General features: G+C 29.2%; 2 protein-coding genes across 3 annotated transcripts; one reads left to right on the top strand and one right to left on the bottom strand.

Annotated features, from left to right (window-relative positions):
- Positions 1–1,574: 1,574 nt before the first annotated feature.
- LOC130669480 (histone acetyltransferase p300-like) lies at positions 1,575–9,444 on the bottom strand. Its single transcript, XM_057472419.1, has 5 exons — positions 9,166–9,444; positions 5,647–5,907; positions 5,356–5,556; positions 4,944–5,240; positions 1,575–2,681 (listed from the first exon to the last, which is right to left on the bottom strand). The coding sequence occupies exons 1-5, from the start codon at positions 9,191–9,193 to the stop codon at positions 1,990–1,992; spliced, it is 1,479 nt and encodes a 492-aa protein (XP_057328402.1). The 5' UTR covers positions 9,194–9,444; the 3' UTR covers positions 1,575–1,989.
- A 5,559-nt stretch (positions 9,445–15,003) lies between these two features.
- On the top strand, positions 15,004–23,787 carry LOC130670358 (nuclear pore complex protein Nup93-like). Of its 2 annotated transcripts, none has more exons than XM_057473735.1 (4): positions 15,004–15,142; positions 15,220–15,407; positions 15,484–15,664; positions 21,556–23,787. In XM_057473735.1, exons 2-4 carry the CDS (start codon positions 15,235–15,237, stop codon positions 23,701–23,703), a joined length of 2,502 nt encoding a protein of 833 aa, XP_057329718.1. In that variant the 5' UTR covers positions 15,004–15,142; positions 15,220–15,234; the 3' UTR covers positions 23,704–23,787. The 2 variants fall into 2 exon arrangements, with proteins under 2 accessions (XP_057329718.1, XP_057329719.1); XM_057473736.1 differs by having other exon boundaries at positions 15,093–15,162.
- The last annotated feature ends 39 nt before the right edge of the window (positions 23,788–23,826 follow it).

The raw sequence follows: 23,826 nt of genomic DNA, 5'->3' as shown, positions 1-23,826 counted from the left end.
CTTGAGCTCAAAAACAGCAGGAAGTTTTAGGGCTGGCCCGCAGGGTCAACCGATAGACAGATTTTTTTTTTCGAATAAAATCAAAAACGTTCAATTGATTATTTTAAAAAAACTTTAAGCTTAAGAGACTAAAAAACTGCGTCGAATGTCACATTAGACGTCAAAATCGGTCTATTAGTTCAAAAGATATCGGCGATGAAATATTTAAGCAATATTGTCGACAAAATATATGAAAAATCACTGTTTTTTATACCTCTTAGATATTTTGTCTATTAACGCTTTGATTTGATTCAACTCATCGAACTTTCTATTTTAATCGCATTTGGCTGTCTGAACCGGCCGGGAACCCGACTTCAACTGTAAAAAAATAAAAAACTACCTTTTTTTTTAAGTCTACAGAGCCATTAATATTCTGTTCATTCAATATTCATTACAATATCTTGAATGAACTTTATAAAGCATATGAACTAATTTTTTACAATTTTTATTCAGTCCGTCATTATTTATTGTAGGAATTTTCATACAGAAGTATTCTATCATTGTTTTCATTTTTCCTACAAGCAAAATTACCCTGATAAAAATTATTGTTCATGAATGTATTATTAAACATGATACCATCTTTTCTGTACCATGTATGATCCCGTGGTTTTTTAATTTTTTTAAGAGGGGGGGAGGGTAGGGTTTTAAAGACGAAAAAAAAGCATATTTTTGTGATTTTTTCCCGGCGAGATGAATAATATAATTTCATTAAACTTAATCACATATTATTGTACAACTTTTAAAGAATATCAGAAAAAATTTTCAACAAAAAATATTGATTAATAAGCTGGTGACGTTGAATCTCCGGAGGCGCCTCGAAAAAAAGTCGTTTTGCGGTGAACATCATAACTCGTTACCGGATCATCGGAAAAAAAAAATTGATATGCATTTTAAAGTTGATGTATTTCTCGAGGTAACCACGAAGAGTTTTTTTTTTTTTTTTTTTTTCGATTTTTTGCAGCACTTGGAAGTGAAAAACGCGATTTTAGCTCAAAAAATCGCGGTTAATTTGTTATTAAAAAATAGAAAAAAATGAAAAACAAAAAAAAACTCTTCGTGGTTACCTGTTGATTTATGTGAAGAAGTCATGTTCAAATTTTCAAAGGGATCGGTTCAGTACATTTTGAGTTATGATGTTCACGGACTTTAAAAATAACGTTTTCGGGAAAATCCACTTAAAGTTTTTTATTCGTGAAAATTTGAAATAAACTATCAATCAAAGAATATGAATTTTTATACTTATATTGAGTCATCAGTTTACATCCTTTGAAAGACACACAGCCGGAGAAAGGGATTCGGAAGAACAAAGAAAATTGCAGTTGATTTCTACTAGGGATATGTAGGGGCAGGTCGGGCAGGTATAAAAATCAGGTATACCGGCCGGTCATTTGAAACGCTGTAACTCCGTTAGTTTTACTCGGATTGATTTAAAATTTGTACACAATATTCTCGACATATTGTTCATTCAGAAAAAAAATAAAAATAAAATAATTTTAAAACCCTACCCCCCCCCCCCCCCCTTAATGAGCTCAAAGTTTGTCAGATTTATTTTTTTATTTAATTCTCAAATCACACTAGTGCTACTACAAGTAATTGGTAATATAAAAACCTAGTATCTAATTAGGGTATGTCATCGATTAATTGTTGTTGATAAATTTGCTGTAGTAAACGATTAAAGGGTGATGGAGTTTGAGGAATCGTTGGAACGACATTTGCTATTGGTGAACCAAGTTGTTGTTGTTGTTGCTGTGGCTGCTGCTGTTGTTGTTGTTGAGGAAATAGCATAAGATTAGGTTGCATTGCTAATCCTTAAATGGTACGTACTTGACCCATTCCCAGTGAAAGACTTCTCAAAGTAAGAAGCGCTACTCTGTGAGTAGGTACAGCAGCTGGAACAACTTGTGGAGGTGCAATAGCTTATAATCTAGAATTTACCGCAAGTTGCATTTCTTAACGTTTTTTACGTTTCTCTTCAAGTTCTTTTTGAATTTTACGTATTTTTTTCCCCAATAAATTATAATATTCAGAACTTGAGTTAGCCATTTCATACATGTCAGCTTCAACTTTTCTCGCATACGCCACTAAATTATTTAATCTTTCATCGAACGTTACTTGTGGATTAGGACATGGAAATATTGCTTGAACGAATATATGAACGAGAAAATTTCTGAAATCTGGCGTCACAGATTGATGCCATTCTTTAGTTCCTTGAACTGGTGTAGCTGTTACTTGTCCTGGTTGAAGACCACCTGGCAGTTGTAAATTTGGCAAACGATTTTCACCTAATATAGCAGGCTGACCTGAGTCATTGAGACCAAATAATTGATGCATACTGCATACAACCGACGTTGGACCCGTCGTTGAAGCTGGTTGATTAGTACTTACGACTACAGTCGTTGGATCGGAACTTGATGGAAGAGGTACATTAGGTGCGATTGATTGTCCTTGAATACCTACGGATTGGCCTGGACTTTGTTCAGCTTGAGACTGTGCAAGTCTTATTCCTGCAGCCATTGAACCAGGATGACCTTGCGTACTCGGTCCAGGCATTCTGACATCATGGCCCACTGCCTCATTTGATAAAATACCAGCTGTATTGTTTTGACCCTGTGTTATACCCATAGTGCCTAGAGGTTGATTTGCTGTCACATTTATAAAAACAACATTTTTTTTAATAATTTAAATATATACCCGGGAAAAAATGATTTTGCCTAATTATATATAATTATATATGAAATATATATATAATTATATATGGTATTATATATAATTATATATGGTTATATATAGACTAGGGTGATCCAAAAAATAACAAATTTTTTTTTTTTTCTTCTAAACAGGTTCAAAACTTTCATTTAGATAAAAAAAGACGCCTGTAAAAATTAGAGCTCTTAATATTAACATTAAGAGGTTCCTCATCGCACTTTTCTATTTTCCATAAGAATAACATGGAAAAAATGTTTTTTACGTCTTCTGATTTTTATAAGTAGCTAACGATGCGTCATAGGAATAATTAGCAGGCATATTTTTGTAGGGAATCGAATGCTCTACAAAAAAAGATTCTTATCATTTTTTGAGGAATCTATTTGTTCAAAAGTTATTTGAGGTTGAAGTCGAATTAATATTAAATTTTGAGATTTTCTACTTTTCCGGCGAAACTATCAGACTTATTACAAAATATTATCAGACCTTTTTTGTAGACAATTTTATTCCCTAAAAGTTATTTCAAATAAAGTTTTTTCGAATTCCGCATTGTTTTCTAGTTATTATTATTTTAATGTCAAGCTCTTAAAATCGATCAGAAGACTATTTTTTTATGAGCATGACATTAAAATAAAAATAACTAGAAAACAATGCGGAATTCGAAAAAACTTTATTTGAAATAACTTTTAGGGAATAAAATTGTCTACAAAAAAGGTCAAATGATATTTTGTAATAAGTCTGATAGTTTCGCCGAAAAAGTACGAAAATCTCAAAATTTAACATGAATTCGACTTCAACCTCAAATAACTTTTGAATAAGCAGATTCCTCAAAAAATGATAAGAATCTTTCTTTGTAGAGCATTCAATTCCCTACAAAAATATGCCTGCCAATCATTCCTATGACGCATCGTTAGCTACTTATAAAAATCAGAAGACGTAAAAAAAATTTTTCCCATGTTATTCTTATGGGAAATAGAAAAGTGCGATGAGGAACCTCTTAATGTTAATATTAAGAGCTCTAATTTTCACAGGCGTCTTTTTTCATCTAAATAAAACTTTTGAACCTGTTTGGAAGAAAAAAAAAAAGTTTGTTATTTTTTGGATCACCCTAATATAGACCTATATATAAGTATATATGGCCTTATATATAATTAGACCTAATTATACCGGGAAAAAAATGATTGTGCCTAATTATATATGATCATATATAGAATATATATGGTTATATATAGACCTATATATATATATATATATATATATATATATATATATATATATATATATATATATATATATATATATATATATATATATATACATATATATATATATATATATATATATATATATATATATATATATATATATAAGTTAATATTTTATTTATAGAATATATTAAATATTTAGTTTTTCTTATTTAATATATTAGATGCTCTATGGTCTTTATTGATAATTAATAACTAATACTCGTTAAATGCATTATAGTTTTAGGTGTATATTATTGAGAAGTAATAATTATTATATTATCATACTTATTATAATAAGTGAGATCTCATAAAATTAACGTTAAGAAGTTTCACCAAATATACTTTTAAAAAAACGAATATATATTCTTTAATATATTAGTAAAAATGACTCTAATGACATGATTATATTATCTATCTATAAATACATAATAAAATATTACATAACAAAAATAAAGAAATGTAGTAGCACAGTCGTTAATTATACTCTGTATTTATATTTTGAAGGAAATATAATTTGTTATGAATAATTGCAAACGTATAATTAAAAAAAAACTTCCCTCTGAATACTTCAATATTAATCGTACATGAACATACGTAATTGTATATAAATTACACATAATCATATATATGATTAAACCCGCCTAATTTTCGGATCTAATTATATATAAAATCGGATATATATGTATTATTCATAATCATATCTAATTATATATGAGTATATATAACTTATAAATGATTATATATAATTAGACCTGGCCAATTTTCAGATCTAATTATATATAACGTATTATATATAATCATATATAACCTATATATAATTATATATAAATTATATATAATTAGACCTGGCCAATTTTTAGATCTAATTATATATAAGGTCTTATATATAATTATATATAATTAGGCAAAATCATTTTTTCCCAGGTATTAAATTCTATAAAATAAAATACAAACCAGCAAGAGAAATAGGAGACTTGTTTTTAAGCGCTTGTTTGATAGGTAAGCAAAGAGTACAGTCGCTTTTTTGACACTGATTCCAATGAGTAATAATTTGTCTGGATGAACTGCAATGTGGTATCTTACATTCTGTGCCTTCTTCGCAGGTCGTCATGTGAGTCAAAGCATTTTTCATAGTTTTGCAGTGTGGCAGAGAACACATCCGTGTTTCACCATTGGCCTGTCGCTCTCGTAACTGGCATTTGTGGGCATGGAGTAGAATTACGAGCTGCTGCTGGATTAGATTATGGTCATCTGGATCATGAGTAGAAGATGTAGAATCTGGTTATTATGTACCGACCATAATTTAACATACAATAAATCGTCTTGTAAGAAGAACGATTTTTGATTACTTAAAACTAAAACGTACTTGATTGCGTACTTCCACCAGCTACTGGTTCCTGAGTTGCTCGTTGAAGATCCGGTTGGCCATCTGTTCGGGCCCCAGACAGTAGTAGAGCAGAACTTAGAGTAAGCTGTTGAAGCTGCTGGGTTATTTCGTTGTGACCGCTCATGGCATTACCAACACCAATTGGACCGCTTAAGCCTTGGATAGGATAGCCAGGCAATACTATGCCACAAGTATACTGATTAAATCTGCATACTCTATCGCTAATTTTGACCTTGGTCTTTCGTGATTATCATAAACTTAATAACTTACCACATCTATAAAGACTTGAAACACCCATTTGACCCATGTTTGGAATACTTTGCATGTTTGGTGGTGCTTGCGTTCTTGGACCACTTCGACCAAGACCTGCAATTTCTCCATGATCGAATTGTTGATGTGGACGAGACCTCAGACCTCGTGCTTGATTTATCATATGAGTTTGCTGTTGTTGCTGAATTGGCATCTGAATAATACCATCAAGACCCTGAGGACGATTAACTCCTTGTAAATTAGGAGACCCATCATCGTTAACTGATGAATACATGTAAAAAAAAATAAAGAAAAATAAAATATCCCAATAATCTATTTAAATAACACCGGCACACAAAAAAAAATAAGTTCTCTGTACTTTTGACGGGACCGATTTATTCCCATGTATTTTGACCCGTTGAATCCGAATCCGAAGTCCGTTTAACCCGTACACCCTCAGATTTTTAGAAAACTTTAAAAAACCTCAAAAATACACAAAAATCGACCGTTTTTTAAATTTATAAATTTTTTTAACCCTAACTAAGTATGATTTTTATGTATTTCGGTCCTCCACATACTAACCTGAAGTTTATTTAAAACATTAGCCATTTAAAGTTTGAGTAAATTCCAAAAAACCCCAAAAAATTGCAAAAAAGCAAAAAAATTCTTAGTGTTGTGATGAAAAAAATTTTTTGAAGCATATTAAAATTTTTTTATGTTTTAGGCCAAAATATTTTTTATATATATATATATATCACAGATCGAACAATATGATTTCTTTTATTTATTTCGATTTAAAAAATGATTTTTGTTATACCAAATTTTATTTTTTTCGATTTTTTGGGAATTTTTGCCATTTATTTAAAATTTTAGAGATGTCTGAGCCATGGATGTTCGAGAATTATATGTGACAGATAAACATACATGAAAATAATTATTTATTTAGCCCTATAAAATTTTTTTCATCACAATACTAAGAATTTTTTTGCTTTTTTGCAATTTTTTGGGGTTTTTTCGAATTTACTCAGACTTTAAATGGCTACTGTTTTAAATAAACTTCAGGTTAGTATGTGGAGGACCGAAATACATAAAAATCATACTTAGTTAGGGTTAAAAAAATTTATAAATTTAAAAAACGGTCGATTTTTGTGTATTTTTGAGGTTTTTTAAAGTTTTCTAAAAATCTGAGGGTGTACGGGTTAAACGGACTTCGGATTCGGATTCAGCGGGTCAAAAAACATGGGAATAAATCGGTCCCGTCAAAAGTACAGAGAACTTATTTTTTTTTGTGTGCCGGTGTAATTATTGTTTTATAGATTTTAAAAAGAAGTCAAGTTAAACAAACTGTTAATCGCGGTTTGTTTAAGCTGTTGGGATAGTGTACGTATGTACGTATATACATATTACATAACTTTTGAACGGATGAACCGATTTAGATCGTTAGGGTGGTATTTAAAGCGGCTTATTAACTCCTACGACCTGTTAAGAATTGAGCTTAATTAGTACAGTACGTTCGGAGTTATTTCAAAAGTAAAATTTTTCAAAAAATGTTTTTTCCAAATAACTTCTAACTTATTCCATGATTCCACATCTATCTGCTTTAAAACTCTACACGGAAAGAAAATTATGGCAGCGGTTCCCATAATTTTGTGAAATTTTTTCCTATACCATCATAGGAATTATGACCACAAATTATGGGAGCGGTTCCTATAATTATAGGAATGTTTCCCATAGCTATAGGAATAGTTCCTATAATTATGGGAATGATACCCATAACACTATAGGAATGATTCCTATAATTATAGGAATGGTTCCTATAATTTATAGGAATATTTTCTATAATATTATGGGAATCATTCCTATAATTTATGGGAATGGTTCCTATAATTTATAGGAACCATTCCCATTAATTATAGGAACCATTCCCATAATATTATGGGAATGGTTCCTATAATAGTATGGGAACTATTCCCATAATATTATGGGAATGGTTCCCATAGTATCATGAAAAAATTATTTTAAAGAAGTGTGGTAATCACTTCTACAATACACAGAAATATTATTAAACATAAAAACAAAAATTCAAACATTGAAAAAAAAATCGTATTTGGCAAAAAAACATTAAAATTTTTAACAAGAATTTTTTGTCAGCACAAAACATTCAAGAAAATTCAAATTTCGGGAAATTTCTACACTATTGTGCAAAAAAGGAATAGTTCCTATAATTATGGGAATGATACCCATAACACTATAGGAATGGTTCCTATAATTATAGGAATACTTTCTATAATATTATGGGAATCATTCCTATAATTTATGGGAATGGTTCCTATAAATTATAGGAACCGTTCCCATAAATTATAGAAACCATTCCCATAATATTATGGGAATGGTTCCTATAATAGTATGGGAACTATTCCCATAATATTATGGGAATGATTCCCATAATGCAATTGGAATGGTTCTTATACCATTATGGGAATCATTCCCATAATATTGTGGGAATAGTTCCCATACTATTATAGGAACCATTCCTATAATAGTTTTCATACTATTATAGGAACCATTCCTATAATATTATGGGAATGGTTCCCATATTATCATGAAAAAATTAATTTAAAGAAGTGTCGTAATCACTTCTACAATACACAGAAATATTATTAAACATAAAAACAAAAATTCAAACATTGAAAAAAAAAATCGTATTTGGCAAAAAACATTAAAATTTTTAACAAGAATTTTTTGTCAGCACAAAACATTCAAGAAAATTCAAATTTTGGGAAATTTCTACACTATTGTGCAAAAAAAAAATTTTATGATATTATAGGGATGGTTCCCATAATATATGGGAACCATTCCCATAATGCATAGCAAAACTTCCCATAATTTTCTTTCCGTGTAGAAAACAATGCATAATTTGAAAAAACTTTACTAAAAATAATTTGTCGAGAATAAAATTGTCTACGAAAAATTTTCTATGAAATTTTGTGATAAGTCTGATAGTTTCGCTGAAAAAGTAAAAAGATCTCGGAATTTATTATAACCTGACTTCGAGCTTCAATGACTTTTGAACAGATGGATTTATCAAAAATTGATAAGAGATTTTTTTTTATGAGTGTTCAATTCCCGACAAATGATATCCTGAACTTATCTGTACAATGAGTCATTGCCGAGATATAAAATTCCAAAATCAAATATTTTTTTTCCCATGTTAATTAAAAGGGAAATCAAAAATCACGAAAAGGCATCACTTCATATTAATATTAAGAGCTCAAACTTTACCAGACTTTTTTTTCATCATCTTTAATCATATTTTCACGGTAACTAAAGAAAAAAAAAAATAGTTTTTTTTCCCACCCTAATATTCATTTTTTAGGCAATGACCTCTGTATTTTCTATGCATTTCTAGTTTATTTTACTACATAATTATTTATTCCGAAGTTTTTTCTTCATAAAGTTAAAAAATTTTTTCGTGCTGTAAAAAATAAAACGAAAAAGAAAACAATTTCTTTAAATATTTTGATTTTAAATTTTCTTTACCTGACATTTGCTCTTCTTTATTGTCCATAATTATTATCGTTATGAAATAACAATAATTTTTTTTTTTTATTCCTTCTTGGCTATAGTCCCGGGAGGGCTACGTGCCACTAGTCAAGATTGTTGAATGTTGAACTGAACAAAAATATGTTTAACTACGCAGTTTTATTCTTCAAGTCTGAGAAAGCCAAGCTGTTGGCTTCAAGTAGATACTGGGAGTAAATAAAATGAGTCGTAGGGAAAATTAGACGTAATACCGTAGGACGGAAAACCGCCAGACATAGATTTCAACCTAAAATATAGCATTTTATGACGTTTGCTGTAATGAAAATATACCTGCTATTAATTGTATGGCGTTTCTGAGGCCGAAAAAATGCCACCTATAGTTTTTCCACCAAGAGAGTGCGCGTTCACGTCTACTAGCGCCACGACATTGTTTTTCTATACCCCCACTATTAATTCTAGATGCATATCGTCTTCCTAGTTCTTCCTATATAGTATTCATTGTTTTTCTGATATGACAAAGTTAACAATTTAAGGGTGGGCAGTACAGACCAAATTTTCTAAATAATTACACCCTAATCAATTATGACACTCGAATGGTGAAAATCTTCTGGAAAAAATTGTCTCACATTTTTTTGCAAGCTGCAAAAATTTCTGGGACAACAATCGATTAATAAATTAAAAGAAAAGTAAAATTCGAAAATTCCGTTAGTACGGTCCAGCCTCAAGGGTAATGTTCGATCTTACCGACAAAACGCCATCTTTAGAACTTGTTCAGAAAAATAACCAGGAAGATAAAACAGGTTGTTTATCTTTTTCTGACAAACAAATGTTTATTAATTGTCAATTCACTCTGAATAAAATACGATTTGCATTCCGGGATCTCGATAATTTGCTGAACAATTTTGCATACGCCCAATATATTGTTTTCGAACATTTATATAGTATATGTACTAGGGTGATCCAAAAAATAAGAAACTTTTTTTTTTTTCTTCCAAACAGGTTCAAAAGTTTCATTTAGATAAAAAAAGACGCCTGTGAAAATTAGAGCTCTTAATATTAACATTAAGAGGTTCCTCATCGCACTTTTCTATTTCCCATAAGAATAACATGGGAAAAAATTTTTTTACGTCTTCTGATTTTTATAAGTAGCTAACGATGCGTCATAGGAATAAATGGGAGGCATATTTTTGTAGGGAATTGAATGCTCTACAAAAAAAGATTCTTATCATTTTTTGAGGAATCTATTTGTTCAAAAGTTATTTGAGGTTGAAGTCGAATTCATATTAAATTTTGAGATTTTCTACTTTTCCGGCGAAACTATCAGACTTATTACAAAATATTATTAGACCTTTATTGTAGACAATTTTATTCCCTAAAAGTTATTTCTAATGAAGTTTTTTCGAATTCCGCATTGTTTTCTAGTTATTTTTATTTTAATGTCATGCTCATAAAAAAATAGTCTTCTGATCGATTTTAAGAGCTTGACATTAAAATAAAAATAACTAGAAAACAATGCGGAATTCGAAAAAACTTTATTAGAAATAACTTTCAGGGAATAAAATTGTCTACAAAAAAGGTTTAATGATAGTTTGTAATAAGTCTGATAGTTTCGCCGGAAAAGTAGAAAATCTCAAAATTTAATATGAATTCGACTTCAACCTCAAATAACTTTTGAACAAATAGATTTATCAAAAAATGATAAGGAACTTTTTTTGTAGAGCATTCAATTCCCTACAAAAATATGCCTGCCATATATTCTTATGACGCATCGTTAGCTACTTATAAAAATCAGAAGACGTAAAAAACATTTTTCCCATGTTATTCTTATGGGAAATAGAAAAGTGCGATGAAGAACCTCTTAATGTTAATATTAAGAGCTCTAATTTTTACAGGCGTCTTTTTTTATCTAAATGAAACTTTTGAACCTGTTTGGAAGAAAAAAAAAAAGTTTCTTATTTTTTGGATCACCTTAATATGTACAGTACCCTAGTAGAAATTTTTCGGACTTTTCTCTGAAAAATTCTGAAAAAGTCTTTAGGACTTTGAAAAAATCTTTAGAACTTTAAAACTGAATTTTTCAGAGAAAATTCCGGAAAATTTCTACCAGGGTAGCCAATTAGGTATTGAGATAAAGTTGATTCTCATTCTCGTCATCACTCCATTTTAATTTTCATGACAAGACTCCTATAATAAGATTAATTGTAATAAGACGTCCGTATAAGGGGTCAAGTCTTTTTTCTCTATCACCCTCAAATGAATGAACGGTAGTCTCTTTGTTGCATCTGCGCAGTAAATGGACACTATGTCCACGTTTTTCTCTTCAACAAATCAAAATTTTAAAAAAATAAAAACATATATTACTAGATTAAAGACTAATGCATTGAGTCTTATTCATTTTACGATTGAAATTTTTGTTCGAAAGAAAAGCTTGGACAACATTATATTTACCAACCCTCCTGATATTAAATTTTACATATTAATTACTATTAATTATTATAAATAGTTTAACTTTATATTTGATTTAAGCTTTTGGACGATGGTAATCAATAACATAAGTTATTTGGACTGAATACCATATTTTCAACATTTTTTGATTCCATTAAAATTTTCAAGGTTATCAAATTATTGGAAGAAATGGTCAAAACATAAAGTTTAAGGTCATAAATTAAAGCTTATTAGTCAAGCTTTAAAATACTTTTTACAGGAAATCTCTATGAATTTTAGTTTAAAAGTTATATGGACTTTAAAACAGGCCTAAACCTAACTGGATTCAAACAGCCCTAAAAAATCTTAAAAATCAAAATTTTCAAAATCTCCTGCGTGCAACTTTAGCTACTGAATAGACGAATACGAAAAAAAAAAGTTGCCGATCGGTTCATATTTATGAAAATTACAGATGACACCAGTTCAAAAAAAGTAGTTTCGAGAAAAACGCGGTTAAAGTTTTTAGTCGATGCAACGGTCAGTTGACGCGCTGTCACAAAAATGACTATAACTTTAAAAATATTCGGAATTTTCATATAAAACTCTAGATACATATTTTTGAACATATAAACTTTGATTTAATAAAAAAAAAAAAATTTTTTTTTTTTAAATTTCACAGTGGCTATCCCCCTTTAAATGGAATTCAAAAGTATTGAAAAGAATTCAATCTTTCATCATTTCAATGCTTTCCAATATGGAATTATTTTGGTATTGAGAAGGATTCAGAAAGATTCAAAAATTTCAATTCATTTGAATTCTTTTCAATCCTACACTCGATCTAAAATATCAGACTATTTTGGTATTGAGAAGGATTCAAAAAGATTTCAAAATTTCAATTCATTTGAATTCTTTTCAATCCCATATGTGACTCTAAAATTTGAATCTTTTTTGGTATTGAAAAGTATTCAGAAAGATTCAAAATTTCAATTCATTTGAATTCTTTTCAATCCCATACGTGACCGTAAAATTCGAAACTTTTTTGGTATTGAAAAGTATTCAGAAAGATTCAAAAATGTCAATTCATTTGAATCTTTTTCAATCCCACACGTGACTGAAATCTGAAATTATTTTGTTATCGAAAAGTATTCAGAAAGATTGAAAATTTCAATTCATTTGAATCTTTTTCAATCCAACTCTTAACCGGAAATATGGAACTATTTTGGTATTGAGAAGGATTCAAAAAGATTCAAAAATTTCAATTCATTTGAATTCTTTTCAATCCCATACGTGACTCTAAAATTCGAAACTTTTTTGGTATTGAAAAGTATTCAGAAAGATTAAAAATATCAATTCATTTGAATATTTTTCAATTCCCCGGAAGTTTAGAAATTCTCATATTATTTTGGAATTGAAAAGTATTAAGGTAATTTGGTAGCCGCATTCCGGAGTCAAAACAATGTCGAAATTTTTTTTTTTCTTTGACTTTAATCATTCAATAAAGTCCATAATAATTTACGATAATTAGTAACTATATTTTACGAGCTATAATTAATATGTAGAAAAAAATAATAATAATTTTTTTTCAAATTACATAAATTATTTTGACTGCAACTAGACAGTACCAACAGTTGTTATTTGATAAAAGTTGGTACTTCTGTTTACACTAGTTTCTTTGACAGTTTAATGTGTGTCACGTGTATGTGTAGTAAATATAACCTTAAAATCCCGGTAAATTTTTGACAGTTCATGATAATACGATAAATGTAACAGACACACACAACTTAAAAAAAAAAATTATTTGTAAATGTAAATAATGTACTAATCTTCGCATCTAATAATTTTTTAACTTATAAAAAAAGTTAATTATTTTTTGTTTAATTATAATAATTGAAATATAAACTCTCACGTAATTTTTAGATATCTTATTAATGATAAGTATTCATTATTATTATTTATTCAACTCTTTAGTTTGTATTTGTTACCAGTCCAGTATTTAACGAACATCATATAAATATATGTTTACACTTTGAATGTAAACAATAACTTAAAGTTCGCGCGTACAGCAGAGCCGCCATTTTTTCCCTAGTATAAATAAGAGGGGCGCAGAATGGGTTACAAAACAAAGACAGAAATCTTTCAGTCACACAAAAAAATTAATTAAAATAAAACCATGTGGTAAATTGTTTCGAAATTTTGTAGGTAGATATTTCAGATATTATATCATAGACTGAATAGTTTTTTCGCCTAGGTTAACTGTGCCACTTTTTTACAAATTATCAACTTCCTGTTAAGTTGAATAAGGACAGCCATAAGAGCCCATGTATTTTCACGAAAGTTTAATTCATTATATTTTTTAAACGGCGTGGTAAAAAATTCTGGTTTTTTGTTTTCAAGGGCTTGAAAATATAATCTTTGAAATTATCATAATTAAAGTAAGGATTAACTGCTGGAGGTTTGACTACCAAATTACCTTAATTTTATGTCCAAACACTGATAGAAAATTTATATTGACTCAAGAAATATTTTCTTGAGCCAAGAATTTATTTCTGAAGAAAACCAAGTATCTTGCTTCAAGAAATTCTTGTCTTGATTTAGATTTTCTCGGCTCTATAGATTTTGTATCTTCGATGGATAACTCTCGTGTCTTGACCCGGAACTATATTATCTTCAATCGATACTATCGAATTCTTCAAGCAAGACCACTTGTCTTCAACTAAAAATGTCGTATTATTATTTTAAGAACTTTAAATTTTTGGTTCAAGTAATAATTCCTTGATAGAAGATGTTTTTAAAGTAATGAAAAAAAAAATTTTTTTTTAAATAACTTTCTACTTTAACATATCTGAATTAAATGAATATAGTCCTAAAAAATCACTTTAAAACTTTTTATTTTTCAAATAAAAAAAAAAGTTTTTTTTCAAGCTGAGTAAATTGATATCTTGATTTAAAAACCGCGCCATTCTCGAAACGAGTCAGTAATGTCTTAAACCTAGATTTTGCCTATCTTAATCCAAGAGCAAGAAATTCTTGAACGAAATATGTCAGAATTTTGTTTCAAAACAAAAAAGGCTTCATCGAAAAATCAAATTCTCAAACAAAGAATTTTTTTTCTCTATCCGAGAATTTCAATTTTTTGGTTCAAAGAATTATTTCTTGAATTAAACCAATTAAAAATTTTAAAACAAGAATCACATTTTGAAGAAAAAATTTTTCTTGAATCAAGATAGTTTTTCTATCAGTGAAGGAAAACTTTTGGGTATAGAAAGTATTCAAAAGAATTCAATTCTCATCTTTTTCAATTCTTTTCAATGAATATTTTGAATCAGTACCATTTAACCGCGCGCACAAAAGATGCACAGAGCAGAGTTGGTCGCCACTTGCCTGCAAGAGAAATAACACGAGACGTCATCTGTCTCATTAAATTGGAACTGTTTCCACTTATAGGGACACGAGCAGTAGTCTGACATATGTGTGCTATAGGTATACACTTTAGTTAAATATCTGATATTTGCGGTTATAAATTATACCATTGAAAAGTGCGGCAAAAACGGTATAAACACGCAGGCATAGGTTATATTTTATTTATTTTTATTAAGTGTGACATTAATAAACTTAATTTAATTACAGAACAGATTATTCATCATGGGGGATTCAGATTTTAATGAATTATTGAGATCAGCTGAACAATTATCCGCAACTGTTGAAAGCACGAGTGAACTTCAAGTTGAACGAAATCTTCGACAAATTTTAGAAGCTTCCAATGAGCTCTGGTCTCGTGTAACACAAACTGGTACCCAAGATACTCAAGTACAGGCGTAAGTATTTTTTTTTTTATTTATCAATTTTATTTTTTTGTACTTGATTTAAAATTTTATACATCAATTATTACAGACATCTTTTGTTGGGTTCACGTGGAATAGATTTGCCGCAAATTTCCCAGAAATTAAATTCACTCAGCGCAAGACGTACATTTGAACCCTTAGATCCTATTGCGGATACTGATATCGTGAGTTATTTACGAAATGAGAAAGAAAATGCTATACTTTCAATTATTGAACAAGTTCATAAAGATGTGAGTAATTGCTATTGATAATAAGTAAAAGATCCAAAACCCAATCAGTACCACTGACCGCTCTCTTTCCCCGATAATGAAAAGTTATTTAGAAAGATGAGATGACCCTGAAGTTAGCCGACACCAGCGATTTTAAAAATAAAAAATCTTATAACTTTAGAAAAAAAAAAATTTTTCAAATTAAAAAAAAAATACTCGTGTAGATTTTTCAATTTTTTGGACGAGTATTTTTTTAAAAAGATTAAAAAATAAAAACTCGAGGTATCATTTGAAATTAAATTTTAAGATTACTTATTTTTTGTTTAAAAATTTTTACAAACCTCATTACTTTTTGATTTTTATATACAATTTTTCGAAATCTTGACGAGTATTTTTTTTATTTTTCCGTTCACTGCTATTTTTAACCGGTACCGGCTATTTTTAAATAAAATATCTTGTAATTTAAAAAAAAAAACGAAAATTTTTGAATTTTGAAAAAATACTCGTGTAGATTTTTTAATTTTCTAAACGTGTATTTTTTGTGAAAGATCAAAAATACCCGAATTCTTATTGTAAATAAGAATCCATAAATTTACAATTAATTAAAAGCTAATTCTTTTTTAAAATTTATAGTCGGAGGCTCCTGTATTTTTGACGATGAGTGGGGGCCAGAGCCCATTTTTTGAAAAGTCTGATAGTTTCGCTGAAAAAGTGAAAATATCGCGAAATTTATTATAAATTTGAGTTCAAGCTCCAAAAAATTTTAAAAAACGAATTAGCTTTTAATTACTTATAAATGTATGAATTTTTTTTTTAAATAATAATTCGAGCATTTTTGATTTTTCAAAAAAAATACACGTTTAGAAAATTAAAAAATCTACACGAGTATTTTTTTAAAATTCAAAAATTTTTGTTTTTTTTTTAAATTACAAGATATTTTATTTAAATATAGGCGGTAACGGTTTAAAATAGCGGTAAACGGAAAAATAAAAAAATACTCATCAAGATTTCAAAAAATTGTGTATAAAAATCAAAAAGTAATGAGCAAGATCACGTCAAGTGGACCCCCCATTTTCCACTTGATCATGAAAATTAAGTCTATGAATTTTTTTCGTATGTAGTCAATATGAAAAATTAATCCCTCAAAAGATTTTTTTAAATTTTCATTTTAACAACAATTTTTTTTACAATAAAAATTTTGAGTACTTTTAATTAAAAAATAGATTCCAAAACAACCGTTAAAGATAAATTAATGAAATTTTCAGGATTTATTGTCGAATATCTATATTTTATAGAAATATTAATAGCATAAAATTATTTGTTTATTATTCCATTGTTAATTAACTTTTAAGTAAACAAATGAAAATTTCATTGACTTCTCGGTCAAAAAATAAAGTTTTTTTTTCATGGGTTACATGCATTATTTATTAAAGTTTAAGATCCTGAAAGAAAATTTTACTGCTCGCGATTAAATTAAACAATATGAATTTATTTATCACCGCGCGCCGGTCGCTAAGCGTTCTCAATACAGTGCGCGGCCGAGCGTCTCAGGCTCTATTGCAGCTTTAGTCAGTCATGATTGAAAGTAACATTAAAAAATATTATTACTAAACAAATTTTTTTTTTTTTTAAACAATATCATGAATAATACAATAAAATAATAAAATAACCTAATTAACAATTCCATTGTTAATTAACTTGAAAGTTAATTAACAATGGAATAATAAACAAATAATTTTATGCTATTAATATTTCTATAAAATATAGATATTTGACAATAAATCCTGAAAATTTCATTAATTTATCTTTAACGGTTGTTTTGGAATCTATTTTTTAATTAAAAGTACTCAAAATTTTTATTGCAAAAAAAATTGTTGTTAAAATGAAAATTTTTAAAAATCGTTTGAGGGATTAATTTTTCATATTGACTACATACGAACAAAATTCCTAGACTTAATTTTCATGATCAAGGGGAAAATGGGGGGTCCACTTGACGTGATCTTGCTCATTACTTTTTGATTTTTATACACAATTTTTTGAAATCTTGATGAGTATTTTTTTATTTTTCCGTTTACCGCTATTTTAAACCGTTACCGGCTATATTTAAATAAAATATCTTGTAATTTAAAAAAAAACAAAAATTTTTGAATTTTAAAAAAATACTCGTGTAGATTTTTTAATTTTCTAAACGTGTATTTTTTTTGAAAAATCAAAAATGCTCGAATTATTATTTAAAAAAAAAATTCATACATTTATAAGTAATTAAAAGCAAATTCGTTTTTTAAAATTTTTTGGAGCTTGAACTCAAATTTATAATAAATTTCGCGATCTTTTCACTTTTTCAGCGAACCTATCAGACTTTTCAAAAAATGGGCTCTGGCCCCCACTCATCGTCAAAAATACAGGAGCCTCCGACTATAAATTTTAAAAAAGAATTAGCTTTTAATTAATTGTAAATTTATGAATTCTTATTTACAATAAGAATTCGGGTATTTTTGATCTTTCACAAAAAATACACGTTTAGAAAATTAAAAAATCTACACGAGTATTTTTTCAAAATTCAAAAATTTTTGGTTTTTTTTTTAAATTACAAGATATTTTATTTGAAAATAGCCGGTACCGGTTAAAAATAGCAGTGAACGGAAAAATAAAAAAAATACTCGTTAAGATTTTGAAAAATCGTACATAAAAATCAAAAAGTAATGCGGTTTATAAAAATTTTTAAACAAAAAATAAGTAATCTCAAAATTTAATTTCAAATTATACCTCGAGTTTTTATTTTTTAATCTTTTTAAAAAAATACTCGTCCAAAAAATTGAAAAATCTACACGAGCATTTTCTTAAATTTGAAAATTTTTTTTTTTTCTAAAGTAATAAGATTTTTTATTTTTAAAATGGCGGGTGTCGGCTAACTTCAGGGTCATAAGATAAGAAAAAAATCTTTTTCAATACTTTTAGTAGATTTCATAAAAATCTAACTTGTATTTGTCCTCATGACGCAACTTTACAAAAATTTTAACATTTTCTATCTATTTTAGTCAAATAGGTTTCAAAAATATGATACTGAAGTTAGCAAACGTCTAGTTTTTGATTTTTTTTTACAAACGATTAACTATAAAAAAAAAATATTTTGGAAAATTGCACCTATAGTTCATTAAATTTTTTACATGTGTATATTTTTTTTTTTTTTTTTTTTGTAATTGGTTGAAAAAAAATCCGAAAATTTGTAACTCTGCTAACTTCAGAAACGTTTCAAAAATACTACTGGTGAAAAAATTCATATATGTATTTATTAGTGGTCCAAAAAAAACATTTTTTTTTTCTTCAAGTGCTATTATCTCAAAAGCTTTTCTTAAGTACAAAAAAAATTCCCTCCAAAGCGCAGCTTGACATCTAAATTCTTCAAGAAGCTCAATAAATTTATATTTCCCCATTTAAATAACGTAAAAAAATTTTTTTTACGTTTTCATCCGGTAAAACTACGAAAAAAATTTTTCTCTGAATTTTCCATTAATTATTCTTGTAGGAAATTTAATTCTCTACAAAAAAATATTGAATTAGTTTTTTCGTAATCCTAACGGGCAAAAAGTTATTGAGCTTTAAATATTCGCAATAAAAGAAAATTTAATCAGATATGAAGAAAATTAAATTCAGTATCCATCCGCAAGTACTAACTTTAATTGAAAAATGTAATTAATTTGGGACAAAAGATGAAAAACAGAAACAATATCATGCTCATAACAAAAATAGTCTTCTGATCGATTTTAAGAGCTTGACATTAAAATAAAAATAATTAGAAAATAATACGGAATTCGAAAAAACTTTATTGGAAATAACTTCTAGGGAATGAAATTGTCTACAAAAAAGGTCCCATGATATTTTGTAATAGCTCTGATAGTTTCGCCGGAAAAATAAAAATTTGGAAAATCCAAAAGTGCACGCCTCGAAAGCTCATGTTATGTTTTTTTTTTTAAAGTTAAATTTCGAATAAAATTGAACATCCCGCTCTTTTCTCATAGAAATTTCCATGGTAAATATACGGTAACAAAAGTAAAAAAAAAAATAAATAAGGAGAACATTCCTAATGAAAAATGGCGGCAGTGTGTGTTTGTTTACATGTAAGATTGCCGGTTTTAACCGTAATGATTTATTTTTAAAAAAACGAGAAGGCCTACAGTAGTGATTTTCGAAAGGAACCTTCTTTGCTTATTTCTGAAAATTTTGAAAAAAAAATTAAGTAGTTTCGTCAAGTCGTTCTCGAGATATCCGTACCACGCCGTTTTTTTGAACCACAGACTAATGGACGTCCACGATAAATTTTTTTTAATGAACTTTTTTTTTATATTAATACATATTAGACAAATTAAAAAAAGTATCAGGATTATTTATTCGTGTTTCAGCTTTATATTGATGTGCTTTTCATAATGTGTAAGAGTAATAGAAAAAAAATATATGCACTTTAATGAGTGGAAATCGTGTGACCTTGACAGGTCGGTTATAAAGCACAACCTCTCCGCTTCGCTTCCGAGGCGTGCAAAAGATCTCAAAATTTAATATAAATTCGACTTCAACCTCAAATAACTTTTGAAAAAATAGATTCATCAAAAAATGATAAGAATCTTTTTTTGTAGAGCATTCAATTACCTACAAACTATGCCTGCCAATTATTCCTATGGCGCATCGTTAGCTACTTGTAAAAATCAGAAGACGCAAAAAAAATTTTATGAGTGTGAATGTAGCAGACATCAGACAAATTTAAAATTATAAATAAACAGAGTAAATAATAAATAAAATTAAATTTTAAAAAAATGCACACTTGAAAAATTTAAAAATTAATAAGTGCATTTTTTTAAAATTTTATTTTTTTAATTATTTACTCTATTCATTTATAATTTTAAATTTGTCTGATGTCTGCTACATTCACACTCATAAAATTTTTTCTATCTTATTCTTATGGAAAATAGAAAAGTGCAATGCGGAACCTCTTAATGTTAATATTAAGAGCTCAAACTTTCACAGTTTTTTTTTTCGTCATTTCCAACAATTTTTTCGATATAATTAAGAAAAAAAAAATTAGTCGATTTTTTTAATGCAGCCTAATCAACATTCTTGAAAGTAAAATTATATTCTGATATTTAAAGTTATAAAAAAAATAATTGCACGCCTCGGAAGCGAAGCGGAGAGGTTGTGCTTTATAACCGACCTGTCAAGGTCACACGATTTCCACTCATCAAAGTGCATATATTTTTTTTCTATTACTCTTACACATTATGAAAAACACATCAATATAAAGCTGAAACACTAATAAATAATCCTGATACTTTTTTTAATTTGTCTAATATGTATTAATATAAAAAAAAGTTCATTAAAAAAAATTTATCGTGGACGTCCATTAGTCTGTGGTTCAAAAAAACGGCGTGGTACGGATATCTCGAGAACGACTTGACGAAACTACTTAATTTTTTTTTCAAAATTTTCAGAAATAAGCAAAGAAGGTTCCTTTCGAAAATCACTACTGTAGGCCTTCTCGTTTTTTTAAAAATAAATCATTACGGTTAAAACCGGCAATCTTACATGTAAACAAACACACACTGCCGCCATTTTTTATTAGGAATGTTCTCCTTATTTATTTTTTTTTTACTTTTATTACCGTATATTTACCATGGAAATTTCTATGGGAAAAGAGCGGGATGTTCAATTTTATTCGAAATTTAACTTTAAAAAAAAAACATAACATGAGCTTTCGAGGCGCGCACTTTTGGATTTTCCAAATTTTTTTTTTCATTTTACTTAACAATTTATATTGACTGGTTTAATCTCACTCAAATGAAAAGCGAGCGGGCAATGGGTCTTTTACTTAACTATTTAATCATATGTATTTACAAATATATAATAAAATATAATTTCAATAGACATTCGAGCTTAATAGAATTCAGCAAATGGAGCATATGCTTGGGGAATGGAAACAAATGAGATTCGAAATAATAAATGCAATGACCGCTCCTTCAGGTGAACTCGTTGATTTAAGAGGAACTCCTCAGAGGACAAAATTAGCTGGTTCGATGGTTACAGGATTGTCAAATGTAGAAATGGCCTATGTAAGAGAGTTAAAAACTTACAATGACTATGTATTAAGAAGTATTACCAGACCAAATTTATTCAACGCATTTTCCAAAGCTGCTGAATCATTTGATGATAAAAAAGTATTGGACATGTGGAATATGGTCAAGTGCATGGTAAATATTCCACCGACACCCAGAGGAGATCAAGTTAAGTCTCGTAGTAGTTTAGAAGTCGAGCAAAAAATAGTCGATCAAGCTCGCAAATATTTGGAAAATCGTTATCGTGACTTTATGAATTCATTGGTCAATGAAAACTTAGCCCAGGCTAAGCGTGGCGGTATTCCTGGTACTGTACCATTAGTAAGAAGTTTTGTTGGAATTAGAGTACAAAATTTACGTGATTTGGAAGATGCTGTAGTAAATGACAGACCACTTTGGCCTCTTGTTTATTATTGTATGAGAGCGGGAGATTTGAAAGCTGCTTTACAATGCCTTAATCAGTACGGATTAACATCACATGAATACAGACAATCACTTGATGACTCTGTAGAAAATTCTCGTCGCCCTGGAAGTCGCGGATTATCATTTCAAGAATTCAAACAAGCGCTGGAAGAAGCCCTTGAAAATCCCCAACGGCGACCCAGTTCTCGCAGTGAATCTATTGTCAAGCTCCACTATCGCAAGCATGTAAGATCTTCTACAGATCCTTATAAAAGAGCTGCGTACTGCGCTCTTGTACCCTGCGATCCTGATGATCTGCATTCCGAAGTAATGTCAACTGCCGACGATTATCTGTGGCTGAAATTGTGCCAAGTCAGATCTCAATCAGACGCTGAAAATAAACTGACCCTTGAAAATTTACAGACAACTATTTTAGAAGAATATGGCGAGTCGTATTATCACGCTCACGAGCAACCATTTTTGTACTTCTCAATGTTGTTTTTAACTGGACAGTTTGAAGCGGCCATTGAATTTCTGGCTAGAGGTGCTGATGCCCGACATTTACCACACGCTGTTCATCTCGCCGCAGCAATGAATGAATACAATTTATTAGCGCTCAGCCAAAGTGTGCTAGCGCCTTTGATAACAGTAGATCCTGCCGACAAACCACCAGCTAAGAGATTGAATTTTGCAAGACTTATCTTACTATACATAAAACGTTTCGAATGTTCTGATCCAAAGGAAAGTCTTCATTACTTATTTTTATTGAGATGTATGAAAGATCCTCATGAGCAAAACATGTTTGCTGCCTCTGCTGCTGAAATGGTTGTCAATTCATTGCCAGAAAACCGTTCGCTGCTGGTTGGTAAAATTGAAAACGACCGAAGACTTCCTGGAGTTTTAGATCAGTTTCAAATTAACGTTGATAAGGTTATCAATATTTGCGCTGAAACGCTCTACAAAAAAGGGTTATTGGAAGAAGCTGTGACGATGTATGACCTAGCAGGCAATCATGAAAAAGTACTTAATTTGATGTGTATGTTATTAGCACAGGTAGTAAGTCAAAGAAATGTTCCTGGATCATTGAGATCACGTTTGCAAACGATCGCTAATGTCATTAGTCTGCGTTACCAAGGAATTGCGATTCAAGTGTCTGCTGAATTGGTTGCTGCTTTTTATACATTACGAGATTTGATGGTATTTTTCGACCAATTTCACAATGAACAGTATCAAACAGCTCTAAGAACAATTGCTGATTCTAAATTACTGCCTCTCCATGTTCGCGAAGTGGACGAACGAGTTACTGCTCTGAGAAGAGTATCACCTGAGGTTTCAGGCGCTTTGTCAGATGTTCTTTTGGCAACAATGACAATTCTGTATCGACAGTATCAAAAACTACGTCTCTCTAAATCTGGTGATGAGACTGCTAAAGAACAACAGTTTAGAGACTTGAGAGAACAGGCGCAAGCATTAACTAGTTTTGCTGGCACGTTACCCTACCGAATGCCCAATGAAACCAATAGCAAACTGGTGCAAATGGAAATACTTATGCATTGATAAAAATTTAATTAACTATTCACTTTGTATTATTTTTTTTAACTATACATTTAAATACATGCTGATTTATCTTGATAGATGAGATATTTTGTTTATTTATTTATTTTTTTTTAACAGTAGACT

This window comes from Microplitis mediator, chromosome 6 (genome assembly GCF_029852145.1).
Source record: "Microplitis mediator isolate UGA2020A chromosome 6, iyMicMedi2.1, whole genome shotgun sequence".
Taxonomy (NCBI): domain Eukaryota; kingdom Metazoa; phylum Arthropoda; class Insecta; order Hymenoptera; family Braconidae; genus Microplitis; species Microplitis mediator.
Note: the sequence above shows the minus strand (reverse complement) of the source record. Positions and strands in the feature narration are given on the sequence as shown.